Here is a 26,236-nt window from a genome sequence, read left to right on the forward strand (position 1 = left end):
TTCTTAGGACTATCTTCAGTCAACTGCATAACAGATGTTACCTCAACAGGAAAGGAAAGGGCAAGCCTGGCATTTCTGTTCCGAAAAGGTTAAAAACCAAATATGCAACACCCAAACCCAGAAATCTCAGTGTTAAAAACTCCTTGCCTATAAAAAGTGCTTGGTTTGGGGAAATATTTTTGGCTTTTTTAAATGGTAGACCAGGGGAAAAAAAAAACAAAACACCCAGACCACAGGAGAAAGGAAAAAGAAAACGAAACAAATTTGTGCCTGACTAAACAGTAACATGCAATTAAAATGATGGATGTCTCTGTGCCAGAGGTTGAATTTGAAACAAGCTGCTGGAAAAAGGGCAGCCCTGAAAATAAATTGCCAAATTATTTTTTGCAGCCAGATTGCAGATCCCCCCTCTGTGCAATTCTGAAAGCAAATAACTCCACATAAATAAATAAGCAACAAATTCCCAGGAAACTCGGCCAAGAAACGTGAAGAGAAAGAACTAACTTTGGGTGGGAGACGGCCCCCACCCATCCTGCAACCTGGGAACGTGACTGAATTTGCAGAGGAAGGCAGGTCAATGTCACCTCGCACACACAAAGCGTCCCCCGACTACCCAGTCCTGTAGTCACTGCTCCCCTCTTCTCCGTGGAGCCCTTTCCAGCTCTGAAAGCACCGTCTGGACAGCATGACCCACCCGGGGAAGCAGTGGCTGAAGGCAGAGGTCGAGCCCCCGCTCGTTTACTTAGCTCAGGTCGCGTCTGGTGTCAGGAAATTTCTGGTAAGGATGGTTGAGAATGACAGGACATGAAATGATGGATTTAACAGGGCGTGGCCCCCGGGTTCACCCATAGGACAGTCTGGTGATGGAGGCCACCTCATGCTCATTCACAAAAGCAGATGAGCTTTATGGAGGTTAAGTGACAGGGGAGTGTTATGGGCTGAACTGTGTCCCCTCAAAATTCATAATTTGAAGCCCTACTCCCAGTGCCTCAGAATGTGGCTGTATTTGGAGACAGGGCCTTTGAAGGGGTAATTAAGTTAAAATGAGGTCATCGGGATGGGCCCTAATCCTATGTCACCGTCCTTATAAAGAGAGAGGCTGGGTCACGCGGAGACATCAGGGATGCTCGAACACAGGGAAAGGACTCGGTGAAGAGAGAGGGAGAAGAGGCAGTGAGCGGGCAGCCATCCACAAGCCCAGAAGTGAGGCCTCAGAGGAGACCAACTCTACCAGCCCTGGGATCTTGGACTTCCACTTTCCAGAACTGCGAGAAAATTAATTTTCGTTGTTTAAGCCACCGAGTCTGTGGTATTTTGCTATGGGAGCCTGAGCAGACTAGGACAGGGAGGGACATGGCTTCAATCTAGGACCAGGTTCGAATCTGGGCTCCCCCTATTAGAACCAGCATGACCCCAACTACGCCCCGTAGCCTTTCAGAGCTTGCGTCCTGCCTGTAAATGGAGAGAACACCACACCCATCCCGCCGAATGAGTGTGGGATGAAAACACATACAGAGCCCCATCCAACACGGTCACAGGCGGCCACTGGCAGAGCCAGGGCTGTGCCCCAGACCTCTGACTCTAAGTCTCAGGAACTGGCCACCACGTCCCTCTGGGGATCCAGAGCCTTTGCTGGATGGCAGCCCATGGACACCTTGCACGGTGCTCCCGGGGACTGAAAGTGACGGTGAGACCCGTCCCCAAAGCCTGGACACTTCCTCAGCCACAGCATAGTCTTGGACCCCAAATTCCTTGGGTCCCATCCACGGTCAGTACTCCATAAGGACGGACAATGAACCCAGCTAACAAATGAGCCTGCATTTTACTACTGTCAGTGATCACACCAACCGCGAACGCACAGAATTTTAGAGCTTTCTACTTGGCTCTGCGCACATGTAAGATTTTCAAACAGGTTCATGAGTGGAAAAGCACCTAAACCCTTCTCCTTTAACCTTGTCTATGGTAAGCTTGGCTGGTAGGGCCATAAACCATAACGGACGCACCACCATCCATTCATCCGACAGAGGGATACACAAATAGTTGTCTTTTTATAGGTGGCCTTTGATTTTTTCATTTTTCTTCTCTCTGTGTCTTTTTTTTTTGGTGAGTCAGTAGTCTTTTAAAAAAAGTCTCCTGCAAGAAGAAGGCAGAGAATAACTCGTTCAGATGGAGAAAAGGAGGCTGCAATACCTCTCACAGCCTCCCTGTAGGGTTGAATTTGTAAGGATGGCGTTATCAAAATGATTTCCCTGAGGTGCGGGATTTTGCGGTTAGTATGAGCTGCTGTGAGAGGAACCTTGCCCGTAAGTTCATCACACAGAAAGCTGACCTTGCCCTAGCCATTCCTAAAAAAATTTTTCCAATCACATATGCATTTTTACAAGCAACCAGTGAATACCAAGCAAGGTACAAGCATTAACTAGTAGTAGTATGGAATGTTACTCTAAAATAGAAAACACAATTAGGAAATTATTTACAGACCAAAACACCTAAGTACAAATATAGTAACTTCTTGTCATTTTAGCTGCTGCAGATTGGTCATAAGCTAACCCCAATTTTCCCCAGTTCAAGCACAGCTAATTCACCTGGAACAGCTTTAACACACAACACCCCCGTGCCCCAGGACTTCAAACCCACGTAAAGGTATTCCTACCAGACTCACCACCCAGGCACCAAACCCCCCAACCCCAGACCTTCTAAGAGACTTAGAGAATGTAAAAGAGGGAAATCCATGTGGGGTCACGCAGGTGCCACCCACACGTCAGGCACTTTGAGGAATTCCCGCTGGATGGTGCATAGCCCCAGAACCTTCCCCCCCAGGGAACTGGATCATGAGGAAGGAGGGGAGGGGCAGGCACCACACAGACCCAGCCAACAACTGCCACTCTGCGGGAACTCAGATCAAGCCATCAGATCTTCCAGCGTTTTAAGAAAGCCTACAAATCTGAATTTTAAAAGCGAAATGTGGCAATTTTTGAAAAGTCTTCTACAGACCTCTAGTTTTTTTTTTTGAATTGAGATCATGATAGTTTATAACATTGTGAAATTTCAGGTGTATATTATTATTCGTCAATCACCATATATATGTGCCCCTTTACCTCTTTTGCCCACCCCCTCACCCCTTTCTCCTCCGGTAACCACCAATCTGTTCTCTTTGTCCATGTTTTAGTTTATCTTCCACATACGTGTGAAATCATATGGTGTTTGTCTTCCTCAGTCTGGCTTATTTCGCTTAACCTAATACCCTCAAAGTCCATCCATGTTGTTGCAAATGGGACGACTTTGTCTTTTCTTACGGCTTAGTAGTAGTCTTTATGCAGCCACTGGTTGACGGGCACTTGGGTTGCTTTCACATCTCGGTTATTTGGATATTGTGAATAATGATACAACGAACACAGGGCTAAATAAGTCTCTTTGAATTGTCTTGTTTTGTTTTTTGCTGAGGAAGATTTGCCCTGAGCTAATATCTGTTGCCAATCTTCCTCTTTTTTATTTTTGTCTGTCAGTTGCCACCACCGCATGCCCAGTAACAGACGAGCGGTATGGTTCCACACCCAGAAACTGAACCTGGGCCACCAAAGTGGAGCACACTGAACTTTAACCACTAGGCCATCGGGTCTGACCCTCTTTGAATTGTTGATTTCAAATTCTTTGGATAAATATCCAGTAGTAGGATGGCTGGATCATATGGTATTTCTATTCTTATTTTTTTGAGCAATCTCCATACTGTTTTCCAAACTGGCTGCACCAATTTGCATTCCCACCAGCAGTGTGTGAGGGTTCCCTTCTCTCTACAACCTCTCCAACATTTGTTATTTTTTTGTCTTGGCAATTACAGCCATTCTGACAGGTGTAAGGTGATATCTTATTGTAGTTTTGATTTGCATCTCCCTGATGATTAGTGATGTTGAACATCTTTTCATGTGCCCACTGGCCATCTGTATATCTTCTTTGAAAAAATGTCTGTTCATATCCTCTGCCCATTTTTTGACTGGGTTTTTTTGTTGTTGTTGAATTGTATGAGTTCCCTATATACCTTGGAGATTAACCCCTTGCCAGATATATGATGTGCAAGTATTTTCTCCCAGTTGGTGGGTTGTCTTTTCGTTTTGTTTCTGGTGTCTTTTGCCTTGCAGAAACTCTTTAGTCCCATTTGTTTATTTTTTCTTTTGTTTCCCTTGCCTGAGTAGACATCGTATTCAAAAAGATCCTTCTAAGACCAAGGTCAAAGAGAGTACCACCTATATTTTCTTCTGGGAGTTTTACGGTTCCATGTCTTACCTTCAAGTCTTTAATCCATTTTAAGTTAATTTTTGTGTATGGCGTAAGATAATGCAGACCTCTAACTTACTTTTTAATTAGTGCGACACACTACTTATACACGCCAATATGTGTGCAACTCAAGGAATTATCAGAAGTGAACACACCTGTGCAACTACCGCCCAGGTCCAAAAACAGAACAGGACCAGCTTACCTGGGGCCCTCTTCTTATTTTCCACCCTTTCCTTCCTTCCCACAGGGACCACAAGTTTGTTTCGCCTGTTCTAAAGTTCATATAAATGGGACCCAGCATATCCTCTTGTACAGCTGTCTGGGGACGCTGCCCTCCAATGCAAACAGACCTTGTATCTCTGAATGAAGGCACACAGATGGCACTTTACTAAGTGGAAGGGAAAGGAGACCCAAGTGAATTTACCTTTTATGGATCTCGGCTCACAGCGGAGAGAGACTTGCAACCACAGGGGGAGGCATCAGAGATAAGAAGGGACTAGGGGTGGGTGGAGGGGGCCAGAGGGGGAAGGTCAGCTCCTGGATGACAGGGACAGCTAAACCACAGGGGCCAAAGGACAGGGGTGGTGGCAGGTGCCAGTGGGAGGAAGCCAAAGTTCAAAGTTCATGGCCAACAACAAGGCAGAAAGTAAGCAAGCCCAGAGAGACCACAACCAGGGCAGCTGGGGCCAACCCCAGAGCCCAGAGCTTCTGCGTTTTTCCCAGAGGGCAACAAACAGGCCGGATTCCTGGAAGGAAGAATCAACAGAGATTACCTGGTGCCCTGTGTCTTTACAAAAACTCCTTACCAAGGACAACTCCAAATAAATGCAAAGTAAACAGAATAGTATAGGACACATCTGTCACTCCGCTTCAACAATGATCAACATTCTGTACCATCTTTTCCTCTATTCCACCCTCCCCCGCCCTCCATTAATTTTCTTTTTTGGCTCATAAACGGTAAAAATTTATTGCTTACAGTTCTGGAGGCTGGAAGTCTGAGATCAGGGTGCCAGCATGATCGAGTGACCCATTAATTTTTTTACACTTCTTTTTCCGGCTTGGTGGTAAATTTACTCAAATCGAAATGCACAAAGCTGAGCTGTTCCATTTTGAAAAATGGGAACATCTGTGTAACCCACACCCCTGTACCATTCAGCACATTCCTGTCTCCCCAGAAAGTTCCAGGGGGCTCCTTCCTCGTCAATCCCTGGCCAGCCCCACTCCCCTAGAAGAGCTACTCTGATTTGCTTTCTCCACAGGTTTCGCCAGTTCTGGAACTGCACATAAATGGGATCATACACAGGGTACACTTTTGTGTGGGGCTTATTGCACTAAGCATAATGCGTGTGAACACAAAAAGATGAGTTTTAAAATTCAGTCTGGGCTAAACGGTATCGTCACATCTTTATCACCCTTCTCATGCCATCTTATGTGGATAAGCTCTAAAGCCTTGAGATAAACAGTGGAGACAAAAATAAGCCACACTGAATTCAGAGTCATGATTTTCAATGAGTTAGTCAAGTCCTGCTTTCTTCCCTTCCCACCACGTTCCAGGTGCCGGTTTCCGCACTCACAATGTGCAGCAACCCCCTTCCCGGGGCTCTGACTGACAAGAGCTGACTTGCAGTGTCCTCTGAGGAGCAAGGCAGACCACTATTTTTTTTTTTCCCTGACTCTTCCTCCTTCAGCGAGAAAACTGGGTAAAAGCATGTAAAAATCGTAGGGTTCTCTGCAAACGTAAAAGACACATTTTCTCACTGCACTGGCAGCTGCCTGAGGAAAGAGATGCATTTTTTTTTTTTTAAAGATTTTATTTTTTTCCCTTTTTCTCCCCAAAGCCCCCCGGTACATAGCTGTATATTCTTCGTTGTGGGCCCTTCTAGTTGTGGCATGTGGGACGCTGCCTCAGCGTGGCCCGATGAGCAGTGCCATGTCCGCGCCCAGGACTCGAACCAACGAAACACTGGGCCGCCTGCAGCGGAGCGCGCGAACTTAACCACTCGGCCACGGGGCCAGCCCTTTTTTTTTTTTTTTTTTTTTTTAAAGATTTTATAAGAGATGCATTTTTGACTCAGGCTTGCATCCACCTGGACCCTGGCTTGGTTCTGTGTATACAGAAGGCCCTCAATAAATGCCTGTGCGGTTTATGTACAGGGGTCACATCTTGGCTTCTCCATCAACCCCACTCCTTAATCTGGCCACCAAATCCACTGGGTTCCAAGTCCTCCAACTCCACTGCACCTGCCCTTCCCCCCACGCCCAGCATCCGAATTTAGAGCCTTGATATAGCTCACGGCCACTTAGCGTGACCACCCACCTTGAACCACGCGCAGAGCCAGACTCCAAGCGTCCCGTGGTCTTAGCCTCCCTCCCTTCGTCAGCACCCATGAGCCGCATTCTGTTTTCTAAACGCCTCCTCCTGGTGCCCTCCTCCGTGAGGCTGGCCACGCTGTTCTTCCACCCGGACTGCCAATCCTCTGCCTCTCAAGGTTCAAATCAACCCAACCCTCAGCTCCCCTGAAGCATCACCAAGGGAAACCCACCTGCCCTTCCAATGAACCCCCACCAGCTCCACCCGTCTGCCTATGATGTGCCCCAGTCACTCTGCCTGGTACTCTGGTTATCTGAGAAGCAAAATGAGGTGGCACAGAGCTCCAAGAGCCAAAAGAACAAAAACATCTTTCTGGGCTTAGCTACCTCCTCAGCCAAACGGGAACGATGGCACAGCTCTGCTGATTTACCAGATTACGGTGAGGACTAAATGAGACGAAGACTGGGAACACACTCGAAGGGCCAATGTTCTCAACGGGATCTGAGAAGCTGCGGTCAACCCTGGCTCTACCGCAAGCCATAAACACCCAGCAATGAGCCTTCTGGCACCACAGCCATTGCAGACCCTTCTACACCATGGGGCAGCTGCTCCCTGTGCTGCAAAGACAAGACTTCTCCTTCCCCTGACAAGGACCAGAGCTCCCCAAGCTTTTCTTCAAATATAAGAGGGAGCATAGTGTAAAGATTAAGAGCACGTGTTACCACAATAAAAAAAGAGTATACATGGTATGACCACATTTTAGTACAAAAAACCTTTATAATCGATCCTTAGAAAAAAGGTGGTGGGGATACATACCAAAATAAATGAAGTGGTGATCTCTTAGTGGAGGTATTATATATGATCTTGACTTTGTACGTTCTTTCGTCAGTTATTCCTGAATATTTGAAGAGAAACAAGTACTCCTTTTATTTTAAAAAAAAGTACAGAACTGGTATGACAGGATGACACTTCTTTTTACTAAAACCAATATTCTCCTCAATATTTTTTCCTTTTTCTTCTTCCTACTCAAGCAACTAGGCTGTTCGGTTCTCCTTATCTCACAAAAGCTATATTATAACCAAAAACAGAAAATTAAGATTAAAAAACAAAAGATGAGGAGCATGAACGCTGGAGCCAGACTCCCTGGGCCAGCACACTCGAGCAGCAGGACCACGGAGGAGACCACTGTTCTGCACCTGCTTTGTCATCGAGAAGACAGGACAGCCACCATGCTGTGATGTCTGTGGGAGACTTCACTGAGCAGGTCTACAGGACGTGCTCACAACTATGCCTGGCACGTAGTCAGCACTACTTTTGTAAGAAACCCTTAGCTGGGATCTTTTCTACCTTTCAAGAGTTCTTAAGACCCACTCCTCAACATTTCACGGATCTTGGAATCTGGAAGTTGGCTTCCGACACTACGTACACAATCCCATACTTGACCTCTGACATTTGCGGGGAATCCAGAACAAAACTGACCCATTCCAATTAGCCCAAGAACTTTAACTGTAGAATCCACCACATGATTCTGTTCTTCAGGCCCCTGAGGGGACGGACCTCTAAAGGTTCCTGCTCCTGGAGCTGCATCGTATATTGTTCTTGTGCTGGAGATTAATTCTCTCTTCACGTTTCATTTTTACTCTTCAAATTCAACCTCACAGGTTGAGCTTCTACCTCCAATCTCTAAAGGTCAAGGTCAACAGCAGGTAGAGCCGACACCAGTAGGACAGGGCAGGGGCCAAGAGTACTCATGAGCTGTGTGTGTTCTAGCATGTTGTTTAACCTCTCTGTGCCTCACTGTCCTCATCTGTATAACGAGGATGCTAACAGGAACTCCCTAACCCATAGGGCTGTGAGGAGTCAATGAGTTAAGTAAGCCATGTAAAGTGCTTAAATCAATGAGAAAGATCAATATACTTTGCAAACGTTATGCTAAGTGAAAGACATCAGACACAAAAGGCCACACATTCTGTACGATTCCATTTATATAAAATATCCAGAGTTGGCAAATCCATAGAGACAGAAAACAGATTAGTGGTTGCCAGGAGCTGGGAGGAGGGGAGCATGGAAAATGGGTAATGGGTACAGTGTTCCCTTTCGGGGTGATGAAAATGTTCTGGAGGTAGATTAGTGATGATGGTGGCTAACATTGTGAAATTACTAAATGTCACTTATGGTAAATTGTTCTATGTTTATTTTACCAAAATAAAATCATTTGCAAAAATAAGTCAATAATGTTTTCTATTACTTGAATTATGACGCAAATAACTACTATAACATGAAATGTACCAGGTCCTCCACAAGCCAAACCGCCCTGCAGGTTCCAGCAGGAGAGGGAAGGCTACACAGCAGGAGCAGGCTGGGCGGTGGTTCGGGACAAGCTTCATAAACACAGCAGCATCTGAGATGGGCCCTGAAGGATGGCTAGACCCTTATGAGATAAGAACCAGCCAATCAGAAGGGAACAGCACAGCAAAGGCACACAGGTGAGAAGTGAAGTGTGCGGAGTCGGGGTGGGGACCGCTAGAGAACCACGAGGGTGACAGCCACGGAGAAAAACTGCAGAGAAGCGGCCTTAGAGCCTGAAAGGGATTTTAAGTATAGTCCTCTCATTTACCAGCTGTGGGATGTTGGGCAAAAATCTGGAGCTTTCTATAAAATCGGAACACCCACAATTCTCTCAAAGAGGTGCCATAAGGATTAAATAAAACCATGAAAGGTGAAAGCTTGATCTAAACCTGAAACGCTACACTAACATAAGGGATGTGAACCTGGAGAAGAGTGGTTCTGAGACTTGGCGGCACAGTGGCATCACCTTGGGAGTTTTAAAACATTCCAGTGACTAGGTCCCACCCCCCCATGCCCAGCAGTCCTGGTGATAGTAGTCTGGGGTGTGTCCTGACGGAGCCACAAGTAAAGCCACAACACTTTGAAGGCTGCAACAGCACACAGAGCTGACCCCGAGGATCCAGACGATGTGGAAGCCTGGAGCCACTGAGGGGAGGGGTCCTCTAACCTTGATGTCCTTAGCATGCTGACCCTGGGCCACCAAGGCAAGGTCAAAGCTGCTCCCTCTCCTTGTTCAGAGGGCCAGGAGGTGGGCGATGCAATTCGAGAACAAGGCCACACCCCACCCCAAATGAGCTCCTTCGACGCAGGACCCACCTCTGGGACATTTCATATTCCTCGCACAGGGCCTTACACACACTAGATGATCTCTGCTTTTTGTATTTTGATCTTGTATTTTGTTGTTTTTAACGAATAAATCAAATAGCTGCAATGAAACAGGTCTTGTCGGTAAAGAGAACCAACCACTGTTCTGTGGAAAACTCCTGCGTGGAAGAGCTCACTCCTTGAAGCAAGTTAATAAGATAAATGGCGTGTTCCAGTAACTCAGGGACACACAATTCTTTTTCTCTTAGAAGACAGCACGTAATTTTTGCATTTTTCTTCAGGAGTCTCGTTAATGAAGAGGAACTATCCACCACAGCTTTTAGAACAAAGCCAAAGACTCCTGGATCTCAAAGCAAAAGAAATCCTATATACCGAGCTATCCTAAACAGACACTTCCAGCCTCGGACTCCAGCTCTCCCATTAAAATATCCCACATCTGAATCTCCTTTTCTCAGCTTCCCCCCCAGGGACCCACGGGATCTGCCACTGCCGGCTTGTGTGTGGAGCCTGGGGCCGGTTCCAAGCCCTTCCGGGCCCCTCCCTGGACTTTGACCGGTCAATCTCGCTGCCATCCACGCAGCATTGATGCCACCCAATACAGATTGCGACCAAGGAGCAGGTGGCTTGGCTCTCCGGTTTCAGGCCCCAGCAAACAGGGGCAATAAAAGGACTGCAGTCAGGGCAACGGGGCGCAATGGGCTGCCAGAGTCCACCATGGGTTAATAACTAACCTCAGAAGCCTGCGTGGCTCCCCAGGGCTTTCCCAGGTGAAGCCCACATCCATCTCATGGGCAGGCGACAGGGCAGGCGATGCTGCCTCTGGGCCGGGGGGACAACCACGGCTGGCTTTCGGAAGAGGTGGTGGAGCCTCAGAGAGGCAAAGGGGCTGGCCTAATGTCGCTGGACACTGAGAGCAGGAGCCGGGAGGGCTGTGTGCAGGCAACCGCTCTCATTACACACTAATTACTGCCCATTTGCCACAGGTGAGAAGCGGCTGGCTGCACGGAGCAGCAATGAGGGTCCCAAGGCAGACAGGAGAGCTCTGCCAGCCCAGAATGATGGTTTGGACCATGAGGTCTCCAAGCACTTCTTTAGGGATGAAACCCAGTGGTCCCCACTGCCCTGCTGTCCGCCCTGCCTCCCTTCTCTTGGAAGTGTTCATTGATTCTGTTCCCTAAAATGTCTGCTGGCACCTCCAGCCAGGAGATGGAAAGGCTCGCTGGGGCCTCCCAGAGAACGTAAAGGGACCCAAACAGGAGTGAGCTAGAGCAAGAAAGAATCCAACATCAAGGGAGACCTTCAAAACCAATGTCAAGGGGCCGATAAAGAAACAGAAGGTGGACATAGAAGAGAAAGAAAAGACGCTCTTTCATCAAATCTACTGAAAACTTTCCAAAGATGAGGAATTTGGACCTTTTCAAAGAAGTAACATCCAATGAAAAACAGGAGGATGCTTGGGCTCAGTGGCAGGGGCTGAGCAAGGAGCAGGAATCTTGGATGTGTTAGTTCAAGCCTCAGTGCCTTTGCATATGCAGATGTGGCCACCGGGAAGGATGTTCTCCCACTTATCCTTAGAGCCCAAAGCTTTCTCTCTGAAATTTTCTGGTTGCCTATTTTTCCCTCCCAGTCCCCTCATCTTAGACTTTCCTTTGAGCTTATTTAAAACTCTCTATGGCACTTTTCACACCAGGTGTAATGACTTGTCTGCACTCAAGCTTCTTGAGGGCGGGGACCCTGTCCTACTGTGCTCTGTGTGCCCTGAGTCACAGGCTTCAAACAATGCCAGTTCCCTGAAGCAACCGTACCTCAGGGTAAGCAAACACTGAAGATGCCATCAACGAAATCCAGGAAGTGGGGAACTATCTAAGACAAATGGCCCAGCTTCTTCAGCAAACCACTGGCAAAAAACAAAAGAATGAGGAGGGGAAAACTCTAGACTAAGAGCTATAAATTGTGGGGTGGGGACAGTAGGGAGATGCTTGTCAAAGGACACAAACTTTCAGTTATAAAATGAGTAAGTTCTGGGGACCTAATGCACAGTATGGTGACTATAGTTAATAACAATGTAAAGTATCCTTGACATTTCTAAGGCGGTAGGTAGATCTTAAGTGTCCTCACCAGACACACACACACAAAAAGGTAACTGGTGAGGTGATGGATGCATTAATTAGCTTGATGCACAGTAACCATTTCACAGTGTATATGCATATCAAATCACCATGCTTTACACGTCAAATATATACAATTTTTTCTTTTTTGAGGAAGATTAGCCCTGAGCTAACTACTGCCAATCCTCCACTTTTTGCTGAGGAAGACTGGCCCTGAGCTAACATCTGTGCCCATCTTCCTCTACTTTATATGTGGGACACCTACCACAGCATGGTGTGCCAAGCGGTGCCATGTCTGCACCCGGGATCCGAACCGGCAAACCCCGGGCCAAAGAAGCGGAATGTGTGCACTTAACCGCTGCACTACCGGGCCGGCCCCTACAATTTTTATCTGTCAATTATACCTCAATGAAGCTAGGAAAAAAACATTAAAAACAATTTTTACAGAGCTTTAGATAGAATATCAACCAAATGCAATGAAAGGAGCTTGCTGACCACCGAACAGCAAAATCTGAACACTGACTAAATATCTGATGCTAAAAAATAATTAACTATTTTTAGGTGTTCTAATAGTATTATGGATACATTTTTAAAATCACAGCCCTTATCTTTTAGACGTGTGTACTGAAGTACATGTTTGAAATCACATGTTTGGAATTTGTTTTAAAATAATTACAAAGGCACAGAGGTGAGGATACAGATGAACTGAGAGTGGCTATATCGACAAGCGAGGAAGCTGGGTGATGGGGACTTGGGGTTCATGACATTCATTATATGATGGGTACTACTTTTTCTAAACACAGTCTACTTTTGAATGTTTAAAAATTTCAATAATAAGAACTGGAAATAAAAAAAAGTGGGCAGAATTGAATACCCTAGATCCTGCAATTGCTCACCAAAAGCCCCCAGCAGCAACTGACTTCAGTTCATTCACAGCAGAACTGAAGTCAAAGCATGGGGCCAGCTGAGTATAAGTTCACATGCTCTGCTTCAGCGGCCCAGGGTTTCACCGGTTTGGATCCTGGGCACGAACATGGCACCGCTCATCAGGCCACGTGGAGGCGGCATCCTATATAGCACAACCAGAAGGACCTGCAACTAGAACATACAACTATGCACTTGGGGTCTTTCGGGAGAGGAAGGGAAAAAAAAATTGAAGAAGATTAGCAACAGTTGTTAGCTCAGGTGCCAATCTGAAAAAAAAAAATTTAAAAACCCCATTAATTCCTACTTACTGAAGAAAGGCCTGTAAGGAGGGCCTGAAGAGGAGCGTTCTGCAGAAGAGGAAGGGGGTATGACAGCATCACAAAGATCAGCAGGGAATGAGCTGAACACAACGAGAAAAACACAACTCAACTAAAAAACAGGCAGAAATCACAGAACAAAGCACTCCAAGAGGAAATATGCTTAATGGCTCAGAGACATATGCAAAGATACTGACCCCCATCAATAACTGGGGAAAAATGAAGACCGCCCTGAATTCTTACTAACTCCCACCAGACTAGGAAAATACAACAAAAGGCTGCACAATGCCACATGTTGAAGAATGGATGAGCAGATACTTCTATACGCTGCTGGGACTCTGGAAGACCCTTTTGCAGGATCCTAAAAGGCCCTGCCCAACACCCTCCCAGCCCTTCCAATCCTGGGTGCACATCCAGGACAGATGCTTGCTTGCCTATGTGCACCAGGAGACCAATTCCAGAATGTTCACAGCAGCATCTTCTCCTAACAGCCCCAAACTGGAAACACCGCAAATGTCCACTGACAAAGGATAAATTCGCTAGATTCACGCAAAGGAATAACTACAGAGCAGTAAGAATTAGTTACCGCATCAATACGCATGAATCCCACAGACACAGTATCGAGTGAAAAATCCATACGCATAAAGTTCACAAATGTGCAAAACTAACAATATATCACTTCGGGAAACACACCTGCGCGGCAAACCTGTAAAGAAAAAGGATGAGAGACTAACTTCCGGAGGGCAGGAGGGAGGCGAATGCGAGGAGGGCCCGGCTTTACCAACGCCCGTGATGATCTTTGTTCTTAACTGGCTGGTGGGTACATGGATGTCCAGTGTGTTATTTTTCTTTAAACTATTCATATTATAGACACTCTTGTATTTATATTTCATCATTAAAAAATTTAAAGAACATGCCAGACAGAGAGGTTGCCAACACTGAGTAACTCAGACAAAAATGTAAGGGGGAAAACTAGGACCAGATAACCTGGAAGGATGCTCAGCACACAGCAGAAGAGTCCCAGGGGAGAGGTGCCAGAATGCCAAGAATAAAACCACAAGGAGCGGGCAGGGGACATCCAAGTCCCCAGCGGCAGCGCCACTAATGACTGGGCAGGACTGAGGTAGGCAGGCCCAGACCTGCACCAAAAAATCCTTAACTTGGATGAATGGATAAACAAAGTGTGATACATACACACTGGAATACTATTCAGTCATGAAAAGGAATGAAGTTCTGACACTTGCTACAACACGGACAAACCTGGAGGACATTGTGCTAAGTGAAAGGAGCCAGACACAGAAGGACAAATCCTCCATGATCCCCCTCAGATGAGGGACCTGGAGTAGTCAGATTCACAGAGACAGGAGGGAGAATGGTGGTTACCAGGGGCCTGCAAGGAGGGAGGGGGATGGGAAGTGTTTAATGGGTATAGTTTCAGTTTGGGAAGACGAAAACGTTCTGGAGATGGACAGTGATGATGTCTGCACAACAATGTGAATGTACTTAATGCCACTGACCTATACACCTAAAAATGGTAAATTTTATGTTCCTTACATTTTACCACAATAAAAAAAAATCTCTGGGCCAGCCCGGTGGCGCAGTGGTTAAGTTCACACATTCCGCTTTGGCAGCTCGGGGTTCACTGGTTCAGATCCCGGGTGCAGACATGGCACCGCTTGGCACGCCATGCTGTGGTAGGCGTCCCACATATAAAGTAGAGGAAGATGGGCACAGATGTTAGCTCAGGACCAGTCTTCCTCCGCAGAGAGAGGAGGATTGGAGGCAGATGTTAGCTCAGAGGCAATCTTCCTCAAAAAAAAAAAAAAACCCTAACTCAAGGTAGGTGCAGTTGAGCAAGCGAGCAGGTGGGAAAATGGAGAAGCACCAGCAGGCCCACCACAACCCGCCTGAGCAGACATAAGGCAGGACAGGGACAACATTCAGATCACAGGACAGGCGTGGAGGGGACACCTCAGAGCTGAGGGACGCCAGCTCCACAGCCACTTGTGGAACCACAGATTCTGAATCCTCCTGGGGGACCGGCGGCATGGACAATTCCACCCCTGTGACCGAGCTCAGTGCTGGGAATCAGGGATGCTCCGGATGACCCCACAGGTGGGCACACGAGCCCGGGAACATCATCTCCCAGTTCTAACTTCAAGGAGGAAATGCAGGGCACTCAGCCAGCTATGACTTTGGTGAGAAAGAATCCGCAAAAAGTGCTGAGAAATGGTAGAGAGAACCCAAATGCCAGAGATCTTGAAAGGCAAGGTGGTTCAGCAGCGAGAGGGGTTTTTATCGCATGAAATTCTGACCTGTCAAGTCACAAAAGAGTGTGCTCTGCCAAGGGAGTTCCCAGGAGCACACATCTCAAACAGGCAGGCTGCGAGTGCCCAGCATGGGCTGGGGGAAGAGCCCTGGAAGATGAGTCAGGAAACCTACATTCCATTCTGGCTCCACCACACTGACTAGCTGAGTGGCCCAAGGCCACCCGCTCCCCAAGACCATGCTTAAAAAGGATAATAATTCCTTCCCAGACGGTGGCAATTAAGGGAAGTCACACAGATTCTGCCAACCTCGGGGGTAGGGCTGCCTGCCAGGCCAAGGTACCAGGTGCTCAGCATACCAACCTCCCACCCCAAGAGACAGGTGTTATTCACTTACACACACACAATGAGGGGTGAATTCAAGTAATCCAAAATAAGCACAAAAGAGGCCACCAAACTGATGAGCAGTGTGTCAGGAAGCCTTGGACGGGAGAAAAAAACTTTTTAAAAAAGGATACACACCATGTACAAAAAAGCACAAAGACTGAAATAAAACCAACCCGTTGCTCTGCAGCCAGATGAGAATACATAAAATGCTTTTCTCTGCGATAATTTTCAGGCTGCTCTATTAAGCAGTTTTTAAAACGTAGGCTACTTCTGAGCTCGGTGTTGAAGCCTTATGGCCATCAAACCAGAAGGCATCCCGGGCGAAACTACATTCAATGAGTGTGACCGGAGGTGTAAATCTGATCTCTGGAAATCCCACGTGGCCTGCAAAGGAGGACACCCTTCTGAGGCTCAGGGGTCCCCATCCACCTTGGGACCTTTGGGGCAGGCTTAGAGCCCACCCACCACCCCGGCTCCCGTGCCCAGTCCTGCTGTCAGAGGACCTTGCCAGACCACAAATCTCCGGCCACACCGTCTGGGCTTGAAGCTAGAGCCATGTGACACGCGCAAGCTCCTCCACCTGTCTGCTAAGCCCCTTTCTCCCCTCTGCAAACCAGGGATAACAAGAGTAACCCCCAAAAGCGTTTTGTGAGGATTCAACAAGACAATCACACAGCAAACGCACAGTAAACCTTGGCTCTCACCAGCCTGAGACACTCATCTGCACTTCACAGGTCCCTCACTCACTCCTTTAAGACTCAGGGACACACCGGAGCCCAGAATCCTCCCTCCCCCATGGAGCCAGACCCCAGGAACTGGGTCTTCTGGCTCCCATCCTCCGTGCATTTGCACCTGCTGCTTCCCTCTGCCCAGCTCCTTCCAACTGAATCTACAGCTGACCTCCGATGCATCCTTGGGGACAACTCCATGCCACCGCGGGCATCTAACCGTGTCCAACTCCACCCCACAGTTCTGCTGCTCGCCCCCTGCCCTACCGCACGTGGAGTTCCACGTTACGGGTTGACACTGCCTCCCCTTCTAGACTTGAACTATTCCGTCCCTGCTGTCTCCCAGCCCAATGCTTACTGCAGTGTAACCGCCCAATAAGCCTTTGCCGACTGAAGAAAATACACTGGGGGCCAAGAAAAACATTTTGGAAAACAAAAATAAAACTGAAATTAAAATCCAGGGGGATAAGTCAGATACATCCAGTTCTAGAAAGAAACCAAAGAGGCTGCGGAAAGAGTGAGGTTAGGGGGACCAGGGCAGGCAGGGCACACCTGGGAGGCTGCAAGGCGCCCGCCCACCTCTGCCAGACCTGCTCTGGCTGGTAGCAGAGCGTGGGCTTCCCTGGGCAGGTGAGAGGGTGGCGACCGCCCCAAAGCAGATGGTCAGAACACGAGCCTTGGGATGCAAGGGTACTCTGAGGCCACATCAGCAGGACCTTTAACCTACCAGAAAGTAGAGGTGATGGGGGGATGGGCTCGGAGGACAGGGAGCTCGCCTCTCACCCAGCAGGGGCAGCAGGCAGCACACAGCTCAGCTGGCCACAGGGGGCTCCCCACCCCAGGTAAGGGTCCCAGAAAATGCAAGGGGTCGGGGCGAGGGCCCCACCCTAAAGAGTCCCTATTCAATTGTGCTGAAGGGGTGCGGAGACAGACTTTCATCAACCCATATAAATTCATCATCTAAAATCCATATTTATATTTAAAAACCAAAAAAAACCCTACAGACGGATACACACCACAATTTTAACAGCGGTTATCTCTGCTGAGATTCTAGCAGATGTCTGAACTTCTCTCGCATCTCTGTATTTTCTAATCGTTCTGCTTCAAACACATTCCAACGTGAAATGAAAGCCCACGCCACCTTGAGAAAAACACCACGATGAATCAGCAGCTGACCCTGCCCGCAGGCAGGTGCCATGGGCCGGAGCGGGTACCCGGGTCAAACGGAACCAGATTCCTGCCGAGAGAACACAGGCAGAGTGGGGCAGGCCGGGCGGAGGCAGTCAGGCAGCGGAGAAGGATGGAACATGTGCTTTGAGGACAAATTGTGGGCGGAGGATTTCTGTGGTTACCGGGCAGATTCTTTCTAAGTCCCTTTGCAAGAATTTCAGAGAAAATTCTACCCTCCCCCTGGCAACTGACCTTTCGCTATTTCAAAATTAAACAGACCTGTGCCTACATCCACAGCGGTGCGCGAGGGACAGAATTCAATGAGATTATGCACGTGAAAGTGCTTAGCAAGTTAATATTTGTTCAGCCCTGGACCAGTGTAGGGTCACGTTACTGGCACTGGAGAGGCTGGCGACTGCACCCCCCCACCCCCAATATTAACACTGATGATCCAGCAAGTGTGGAACCAGAGTAAGAGATCACGCCTGTATCCCATTTCCGAAGGATGTTCACCATCCACCTCTCTCACCCCGACACCAAGCTCCTTTTAAAACAAAGTATTTTTTACAATACACAAATTCATGACCCACAGAGGTATCCGAGGCTCGCATGGTCTCATTCACGGTCTGGGACGGGGAGGGCATGGGGTGTGGGGTAAGCAGTGGAGGGCCACCTTGAGCTTACACTTTCCCTCAGGGGCAGGAACAAGCAAGTCGTCCAGAGGCCCAGGATAAGGCAAGGAGCCCAAGGCAGCCGGAACCTTGGGAGAGGGACAACACGAGCAGCTGCCTTCTCCTGTCTCCTGGGGTGTCATACGGTTCCCCATTTCTTCCCACAACTGAGAGTAAGGAGACCCCTGCCCTGCAAGCCAGACTCCACTACGCCTCCCCTGCCCCCAGCATGTACCCCCAACTCCACCTGCGAACCGCTCTGCCACTCTGCCCCTCCTCCTGGTGGCCCTCCTCACCTGGACTATTCCAACAGCATGACTGGTCTCAAGTCCCTCCTCCGGCCCAGCCTCCACTCCACTGTGGCGAAAACGGGTTCCCTAAAGCTCAGGGATGATACTGTCAACCCCAGCTCAAAGACAGCCAGTGCCCCCCACCGCCTATGGCAGTTTCTAATGCACAGTGCGCTGCCCTCTGTTCTCACAGCGCCAGAGCGAGGGTTCTCAAAGGTGTGAAGGGACCACCTTCCTTGGAATCACCCAGGGTACTTGGGAAAAGTCCAGCTTCCTGAATGTCCTGAGAATCAGAAATTCTGTGGATTTTAACAGGAGGAAAGAAACTCCCAGATGAACTTGGTGTACCCTGAAGTCAGAGAACCCCTTTGCTGGGCTTTCCCATGGTGTGCAGAAATGTGTCCTACTTCCAACCTCCAGGAAGACGTCCCGCCCCCTTCCACGGTCCTGAGTTAGGACGAGGGCTCAGTCTTGCTTCCTACAGCCCATCCGACGTTCACCTCCAAAGGCTAGACAATCAGGGTCCCCAACGTAGCCCCTTCCAACTCTTCACCGAGTGACTAAAGGGAAGTCACTGTACATCCACAGGCCTCAGTTTCCCATGTATACAAAGGGTGGCATATGTGCCATCTAGGGTCCCTTTCAACTCCAAAAGAAGGCAGATGTTGTATCTCGTATGTTCTGTTGGATCAGAGGTCCCAGTCCAAAACTTCGAAGTGCCTGCATTTTTCTGTTTATTTGGGAGGGGGGCGATTCTTTTCTCATCCAAAGTGAGACTTTCAGAAAGCATCTCTGATACCACATCCCACTTCCAATTTCCACTAATGGAGAGCCAAGCAATGTTTAGCCTTCCTGGCACAGCATTTTTTTTTTCCCTAATACTCATTACTAGACATTTTTCCAAACCCTTCCCATAGGCCAAAGAGGAGGCGTGGATGCGTGTAAGAGTACAACCTCCCAGCCACCCCTCAGCCCCCTGCTGTTTACTGAGGCTTTTTACATCTTTCTTGTCACGCAATCCTCCCAACATCTCCATTTTAAAGACCAGAAAACCGAGGCTCTGAGGGCTTAAGCTGCCCAAGGTGGCACAGCCAGCCTGCAAGACTCAAATTGGATCTTCGAACCCTGAGCCTCTCCACGTTGGCGCTGCCCCACAATGAGTCAAGGCCGAGTTCCGGAGACGGAAAACAGCTCCACCAGATGCAACACTGGCCAACATGCTGTGCCCTCCAAGGCATGGCGGGAGTGCTAACCAGCCAGCCCCACAGCCTAACAGCTTTCCACACAGAGCTGCTGGAAGACTGTGCATGCAGGGGAGGGGGAGACGGGGCTGAGCAACAGCCGCACGAGCAAAAGCAATGCCAGAGATTTAGTCAACAGAGAGCTAATATGAGTCAACAGAGGGTGCCGCTGCCAAGCACACTAATGGGATCTTCAGCTGCATTAATAGAAGGAAAGTGTCTAGGGCAGGCCGAGGGAGCCCTGCCCCGCTCTCAGCAGACCACACCTGAGGGCTGGGCCGGGCGGGGCTGGGCTGAGAGAGGGAGGCACCTTGCAACGCAGGGCCAGGTTTCTGAAGGAGTGGCTCTGAGAGGCACTCTGGTCGGTTGGTAGGGTGAACAGGACTCCCTTGGAAGGTGGGTTTGTACAGCAAGCCCACTGTAGACTGCATGTTACAGATAAATTTTTTAAAAGATCCTTTCATTCACATTTTATCAAAGATTGAGAAACCGCTGACTATCCATAGCAAAGAGTAAGAACACAGGTGTGCAAGGGGCGCAGCCCACTGCCAGACAAGAGGGCTCCAGGCCCCAGCCAAGGAGGATCGCTGGAGAAGACAGCTATGGTTGCTTTTTCCTTTATTATACAGAACAATTGGGCTGTGGCTTGGTCAAGACGTGGACCCGACAGAACAGGTATTCTAAAAATGCACAAGGGACACTGGATTTGAGATCCTATAATCTCAAGTGTCAAAATCTCCAGGAAGGGGCGGGCCCGGTGGTACAGTGGTTAAGTTTGCACGTTCTGCTTTGGCGGCTCGGGGTTTGTCAGTTTAGATCCCGGGTGCGGACATGGCACCACTTGGCAAGCCATGCTGTGGCAGGCATCCCACATATAAAGTAGAGGAAGATGGGCATGGATGTTAGCTCAGGGCCAGTCTTCCTCAGCAAAAAGAGGAAGATTGGCAGCAGATGTTAGCTCAGAGCTAATCTTCCTCAAAAAAAAAAAAAACAAAAAAAAACCCTCTAGGAATTCCTCTCAATTCCCCCAGCCCGTCCATCCCCCAGCACCGTCTGGGTGAGCCTATCATATCAGTTAGCATCACTCAGAACAAAAAGATGTGTTTCCACCCGATGTTTCCCAAGAGCCCCAAAGCCACCTCTCATTCACCTTTGTGTCCAGAGCACAGCACCTGGCACACTGGAGACGCCCAATGAATGTTGACTGAAGAGTGAGGTGCCTGGGAAGGTCACACTGAGGGTGGTGGTGTGTGCGAGGCAATTTCAGAACCCAAGTGTCCTGACCAAGGCTAATAAAATGGTTTATGACAATGTGTAACTGCTTTTAGCACGCTGAGCAAAGGAATTCTTGCAGCTAACACCACCAGAGGGTTTTAATTACAAAGGAGCCATAGTTAGCCTGGCCGGGGCATGGGGTGCCTGCGGAAGTGGCTGGAGACAGAAAATCCAGCGAGAGTATGGCGGTCAAAGGTAAATCCTATCTGTGCGCCAGGCAGCAACGCCACACCAGAGCCCAGGAAGCGGTAAAAAGCCAGAAACGCAGAAAAGGAAAATAATGATGAGTGGGGCCAAACGGCATAAAACGTGAGCCCAGCGGAATGGGGCTGAGGGGCACGCAGGCTACAAATTTATCAGGAGCTGTGTGCTCACATCGGAACTCCAAGAATTAATTACAGGCACCAAAACTCTGATCTGGGAAGATGAGCATAAGGAGACTGTGTGATGAAGTTCTAGTACCTAATAAACCTTTAAATCGACGAGCTGTGCTCACTGGTGTTTCTTCTTCATCTTTTCTCCTTGAGGGCTCACAGGACAAAAGCCAGCATCTGTTTTTTACTTGCCTTTGGACAGGGTGTATATACATGGGTATAAATAAAATTTGGGGTTCGCTAAATGACACCTTAAAGCATCAAGAAATCTGCCATCATAAGAAAACCTGGTGAATTCTTCCATCAAATAGCCTTTTATCAAGTGAAGAAACCTTTTAGGATGCAAATATTCCCCTCCACCTGGCTCACTGAGGGCTCCACCAGCTGTAAGAAGTCACCGTTCCCGTCTCAACCTGTTCATCCGTGTACCTGTGTGGGTCTATTCACCACGCATGCGCCTGACTCAGTTTGCATTTTTCATCCCAGAAACACCACTTAAGCCTGTCGCACAAACCTGACAGAAGCAATACGTTTTATAAACGAATCATCCCCAGGGGAACAGACAAGAAAACCAAGCAGGAAGGAGCACTGTCGAAGTTTCCAAGGAGAGCCTTGCTTTCCCAGATCCGAGATGCAAAATACGCCACATCCTCTGCACACACCAGCTGCCCGCTCCAGCGGCAGCCTGCTCGCCTCTCCACTGCTCCCGGCCTTCCAGGCCTCCTCTCCCAGCTGAATAAAAGCTGGAGAGCCTCAATCTTGGGGAGCAGTCACGTTTTAATGCTATTTTAAAGACAACAGCTCTAAGCACCGGAATGCTGGCTCCTTTTCCATGAATAAGAAGGCCCCCAAAGGGTATCCTCACGACGAAATGATATCCTATGGAGAGCACCAGGAGCCAGAGAAATGAAATTGCCATAAATTGAAACGGTCTCAAAATTAAAGCTACACAGGGAAGCGTGTAGCTGGGCAGGTTCTGATTTTCCCATCCAAAACCCTGTCATGTTCCTGGTGATCTCAGGAAGTCCAAAGAATTTCCCCCAGCCGGGAAGGCTTAAATGCTTTATTTGCAACTCCAGGTGTGTTATTTTTTTCCCTGGAAACCTTCGGGATGATCTGTCACATTCATCTAAAGCTGAACCATTGTTGTGTCCTCAGTCACACCCAAAGGTTCCCAAAGGCACCGTCTGCCGCAGCGCCGGGTGCACAGTAGGCGCCCCATTAATGTGCAGATTTGATTTAATCAGACCGGGCCCCTTCGGCTAGAAAGATTCGTTGGTAGGTGGACGCCCTGGCGGGGACAGCAGCACCGGCCTAGCTCTCTGCCGGAGGGGGGCGAGGTGCAACCACCTGTGGGCGGGTGGCCCGCGACTCAGGCCCCCGCGCCGCCACCCTGGGGTGCCTCGGCGTCCCCACGCACGTCGCCCGGGGGAAAGTCCGGCGCGCCAAGCCCCGTGGGTACCCCGGGGCCGACTCTCAGCGCCCCAGCAAGGGCCCTGCCCGAGCAAAGTTGGCCAGGTCCAAGAGAATCGATTCTAGAGTGCTCGCAAGCTGCCCAAGCTCCTGCGAGGCCGCGGGCCAGAGGGGCTCTTGGTGATGGGGATGGGGCAGGCACTGAGGGGATCAGGTGGGAGCAGAAATGATCCCCTGACTCCCTGCCAAACTTGGGGCACCTGCCTGGCAGCAGGCGGGGGGGCTTCCCTTCCCTGCCATCTCACAAGGCCTGGTGGCGAGTTTGTGGGGGCAAGTGGGCTACCCCCGGGCAGCCCCGCATTGCTTTGAAATTTTCTAACAATAAGCCAGCATCGAGAAGACCCACGCTGAAACGTGGGGGGTGGAAGGGGAATACAGGGGGCGGGGACTCAGGACCAGGGGACCAGGTGCTGGGGAGAGAGTGAGGCCCAAAGGGCAAGGTGGGAGCCAAAGAAGGCGCAACCCAGCAGCGCACTGTGCTAAACAGGGGGCGCGGACCAGGGATGGGGCCCCGGAAGAGACCGGGACGGGTGGACCGAGAGAGAAGGAGGGTTAAGGAGTGCTCGCAGGAGGAGAAGGGGGAGGGGATCCCCGGAGAGCTGCACGGAGGGCGCCCCAGAAGGAAGCACTCGGGGCAGGGGGCTGTCCCAAGGGGCGCAGAGTGCCAGTGCCCCAGACCGGCCCCGTCACTCACCGGCAGGTCCACGCTCACTTCGGTCCCGTCCAGCAGGAAGACGCGGCAGTAGAGGGTGGCCTTGGCGGCGCCAGCGGCGGAGATGTGCACGGCCGCGCCGCCCGGGAGCAGGGGCCCGCCGCCGGCCGGGAACACGCTGCCCCCAGGGGCAGCGGGCAGCGTCGAAGAGGCGGCGGCGGCGGCCGGGCCCCCCCGCGGCCCCCCGTCGCGCTCGTCCCCCAGCCCGGCGGCCCCGCGCCCTGCCGCGCCCCGCGCGTAGCGCTGCATGGAGCGGCGGCCAAAGGTCCGGCGCAGGAACCGCAGCATCCTGGCTGGGGGCGCCCCCTGCCTCCGCCTCCTGCGCCGCCGCCGCCGCCGCCGCCGCCGCCGCCGCGCCGCCGCCGCCGGGGAGCGCCCAGCGCCGCCGTCAGTGCCCTCGGCCGCCCGCGCCGCCTCCCGCGGGCTGCGGCCCGGGGCTCGCTCCCGCGGAGGCCGGGGCCGCGCTCCGGCTGCCTGCGGGGCGCGCCGGCCCGGCCAGCGCCGGCTGCGAGTGGCCGCCGGCGGGAGGGCGCACTCGGGGCGGCCCCGGGCCGTCCCGCCGCCGCCGCCGCGCGCTCTCCCGGGCCGGCGGCCTGCGCTTGCCGCCGGGGGGCCGCTCCCGACGGCCGGCTGCGGGGCTGCGGGGCCGGGGGGCCCGGGGCCGGGCTGCGGCTTGCTCCCGCGCGGCGCGCCGGCCGAGGGCCAGCCGGAGCAGGGCGCCTGCGTGCTCCCGGCGCGCTCGCTCCCACTCGCCGCGCCGCGCCCGGGCCCGAGGAGGCCCCGCCGAGCGCCCGCTCCCCAGACGCCTTTTCCTGCGCCCGCGGCCCCCGCCTCCCACCTGGGAGGCTGCACCTCCAGCCGCCACCACCGCCGCGGGGACTGCAGCACGCCCTCCTCCCTCGGGGCTGCGCCGGCTAATTGCAAACCGGGTCTGTGCTGCCCCCTGCCGGCCCGAGCGCCCCCTGCTGCTGTAGGTGTGCTCACGTGTGTACACGTAGGTGAGCACACACGTGTTTCCGGCGCCCCGAGCCCCGGAGACGCCCGAGAGTCTCCCCTTGCCTCGTTAGCAAAACAGGGCTGCACGCCCTCCGGGAAGCCTTGACCCGGAGGCCAGAGAGAGTGTGGCCTTAACTGAAGGTCCTCCCGGGCTCTCATTTTCTCCTTCTGGAAAGGGAACGCGGTGACTAGGTAATCTACCAGGTCCCTGCTACTTGATTAAGTTCCGTCAGTTTAAGATCTCAGAGCTGGAAGGGCCCTTTGAGCCGTTCCAGTCCAGTGGACTCATTCCAGATAGGGAAATGGAGCCCAGAGGGGAGTGGGAGGCCTTTTCCATCATACTACGCAGAAAAACCCCTTTCCGTAAGGACCTCGGGTCCAGCATTGAGGCAGGGGCCTGCATAAATAGCCGTAACTGAGAAGGCTAGTGAAGGTTGAAGAAGTTACTGGAAAGCAGAGTAGAACTGAGGCCCGAGAATGAATATACAGGACACACTGAGAATATTGGAGGCAGAGAGAAGCGTTTATAAACAATGCCCCTCAAAAAGAAGTGGGTTGTCCTTTATTGCGAGTAAGGAATGTGGAAGAGGAGAGGGTGAGGGGAGATCAGGCCTCTTGGGAAAGATAACACTCCTTTGTGCCTGACACTGTGCTAAGCCCTTTTCTTTCCTCATCTTACTTAATCCTCACAACAGCCTGGTTCAAGAGATGTTCTTATCCCCATTGCACAGAGGAGGAAATTGAAGCTTAGAGATTTAAGAGACTTGCCCTAGATTCCACGGTTAATACGCTCATTTGCTGGACTTCAAAGCTGTTGCTCCTAACGGCTACCTCTGCTGCCAGGCTGCGGCATGTGGCACGATTGGCAAGAAGGTTTCATCCAGAGACCTGGATGAAGGCAGTGGCCACAGCCAAAGGGACAGGGAGAGAGGGAAGGATGAATTGGGGAGGCATTCCAAAATAGACATTTACTGAGGATTGGGCGCTGTCTTGGCTGATTTCATGGGTGATGTTTTTGTTAAGCCTCGCTCCAGCTCTTCCAGGTAGTTCTGTTTATCCCCATTGACTTAGGTGGAGTTGGAGGCCCTAGAGGAGTAATATCCTTGCCCCAGGTCTCAGAGCTCCTGAATGGCAGCAGCCAACGCTTGTTGCCTAGTGTCCACTTTATAACTCTACAGGGGTCTACTGTGTGACAGTGCACAGTGAGGGGTCATCTGCCATCAGCCTTCAGACACCCACTCTGCTCCCCTCCCCCAAGGCTAGACTTCATAGAATACCGTCAGCAAGTTGGTGTTCAAAGGTAGCCCAGTCTGCTCACTGGTTTCTAAGGATAGCCCACTTCCTACTATATGGTCCAGCAGGGCTATGCCAGACTGAATAATGGCCCCCCAGAGATCCACATCCCATCCCCCAGGACCTGTGAATATGTTACTTTACATGGTAAAAGGGACTTTGCAGATGTGATTAAGTTACAGAGTTTGAGACGGGGAGATTATCCTGGATTATCTGCATGGGTCCAGTATAATCACGAGGGTCCCTATAA

The 26,236-nt window shown here is 50.6% G+C and overlaps 1 protein-coding gene across 15 annotated transcripts in view; it reads right to left on the reverse strand.

Annotated features, from left to right (window-relative positions):
- EPB41L4B (erythrocyte membrane protein band 4.1 like 4B) overlaps positions 1-24,031 on the reverse strand; it is a 130,387-nt gene extending 106,356 nt beyond the window's left edge. For 3 of the 15 annotated variants that reach the window (XM_070251270.1, XM_070251268.1, XM_070251266.1), the window contains exon 1: positions 23,680-24,029. In XM_070251270.1, coding sequence (XP_070107371.1) covers positions 23,680-23,985 — 306 coding nt within the window. In that variant the 5' untranslated portion in view covers positions 23,986-24,029. Of the gene's footprint in view, positions 1-23,679 lie in introns of all 15 variants that reach the window. The other 12 variants (XM_014735949.3, XM_070251274.1, XM_070251272.1 and 9 more) reach the window with 6 other exon arrangements.
- Between the last annotated feature and the right edge of the window lie 2,205 nt (positions 24,032-26,236).

Source organism: Equus caballus, chromosome 25 (assembly GCF_041296265.1).
Source record: "Equus caballus isolate H_3958 breed thoroughbred chromosome 25, TB-T2T, whole genome shotgun sequence".
In the NCBI taxonomy this organism is placed as follows: domain Eukaryota; kingdom Metazoa; phylum Chordata; class Mammalia; order Perissodactyla; family Equidae; genus Equus; species Equus caballus.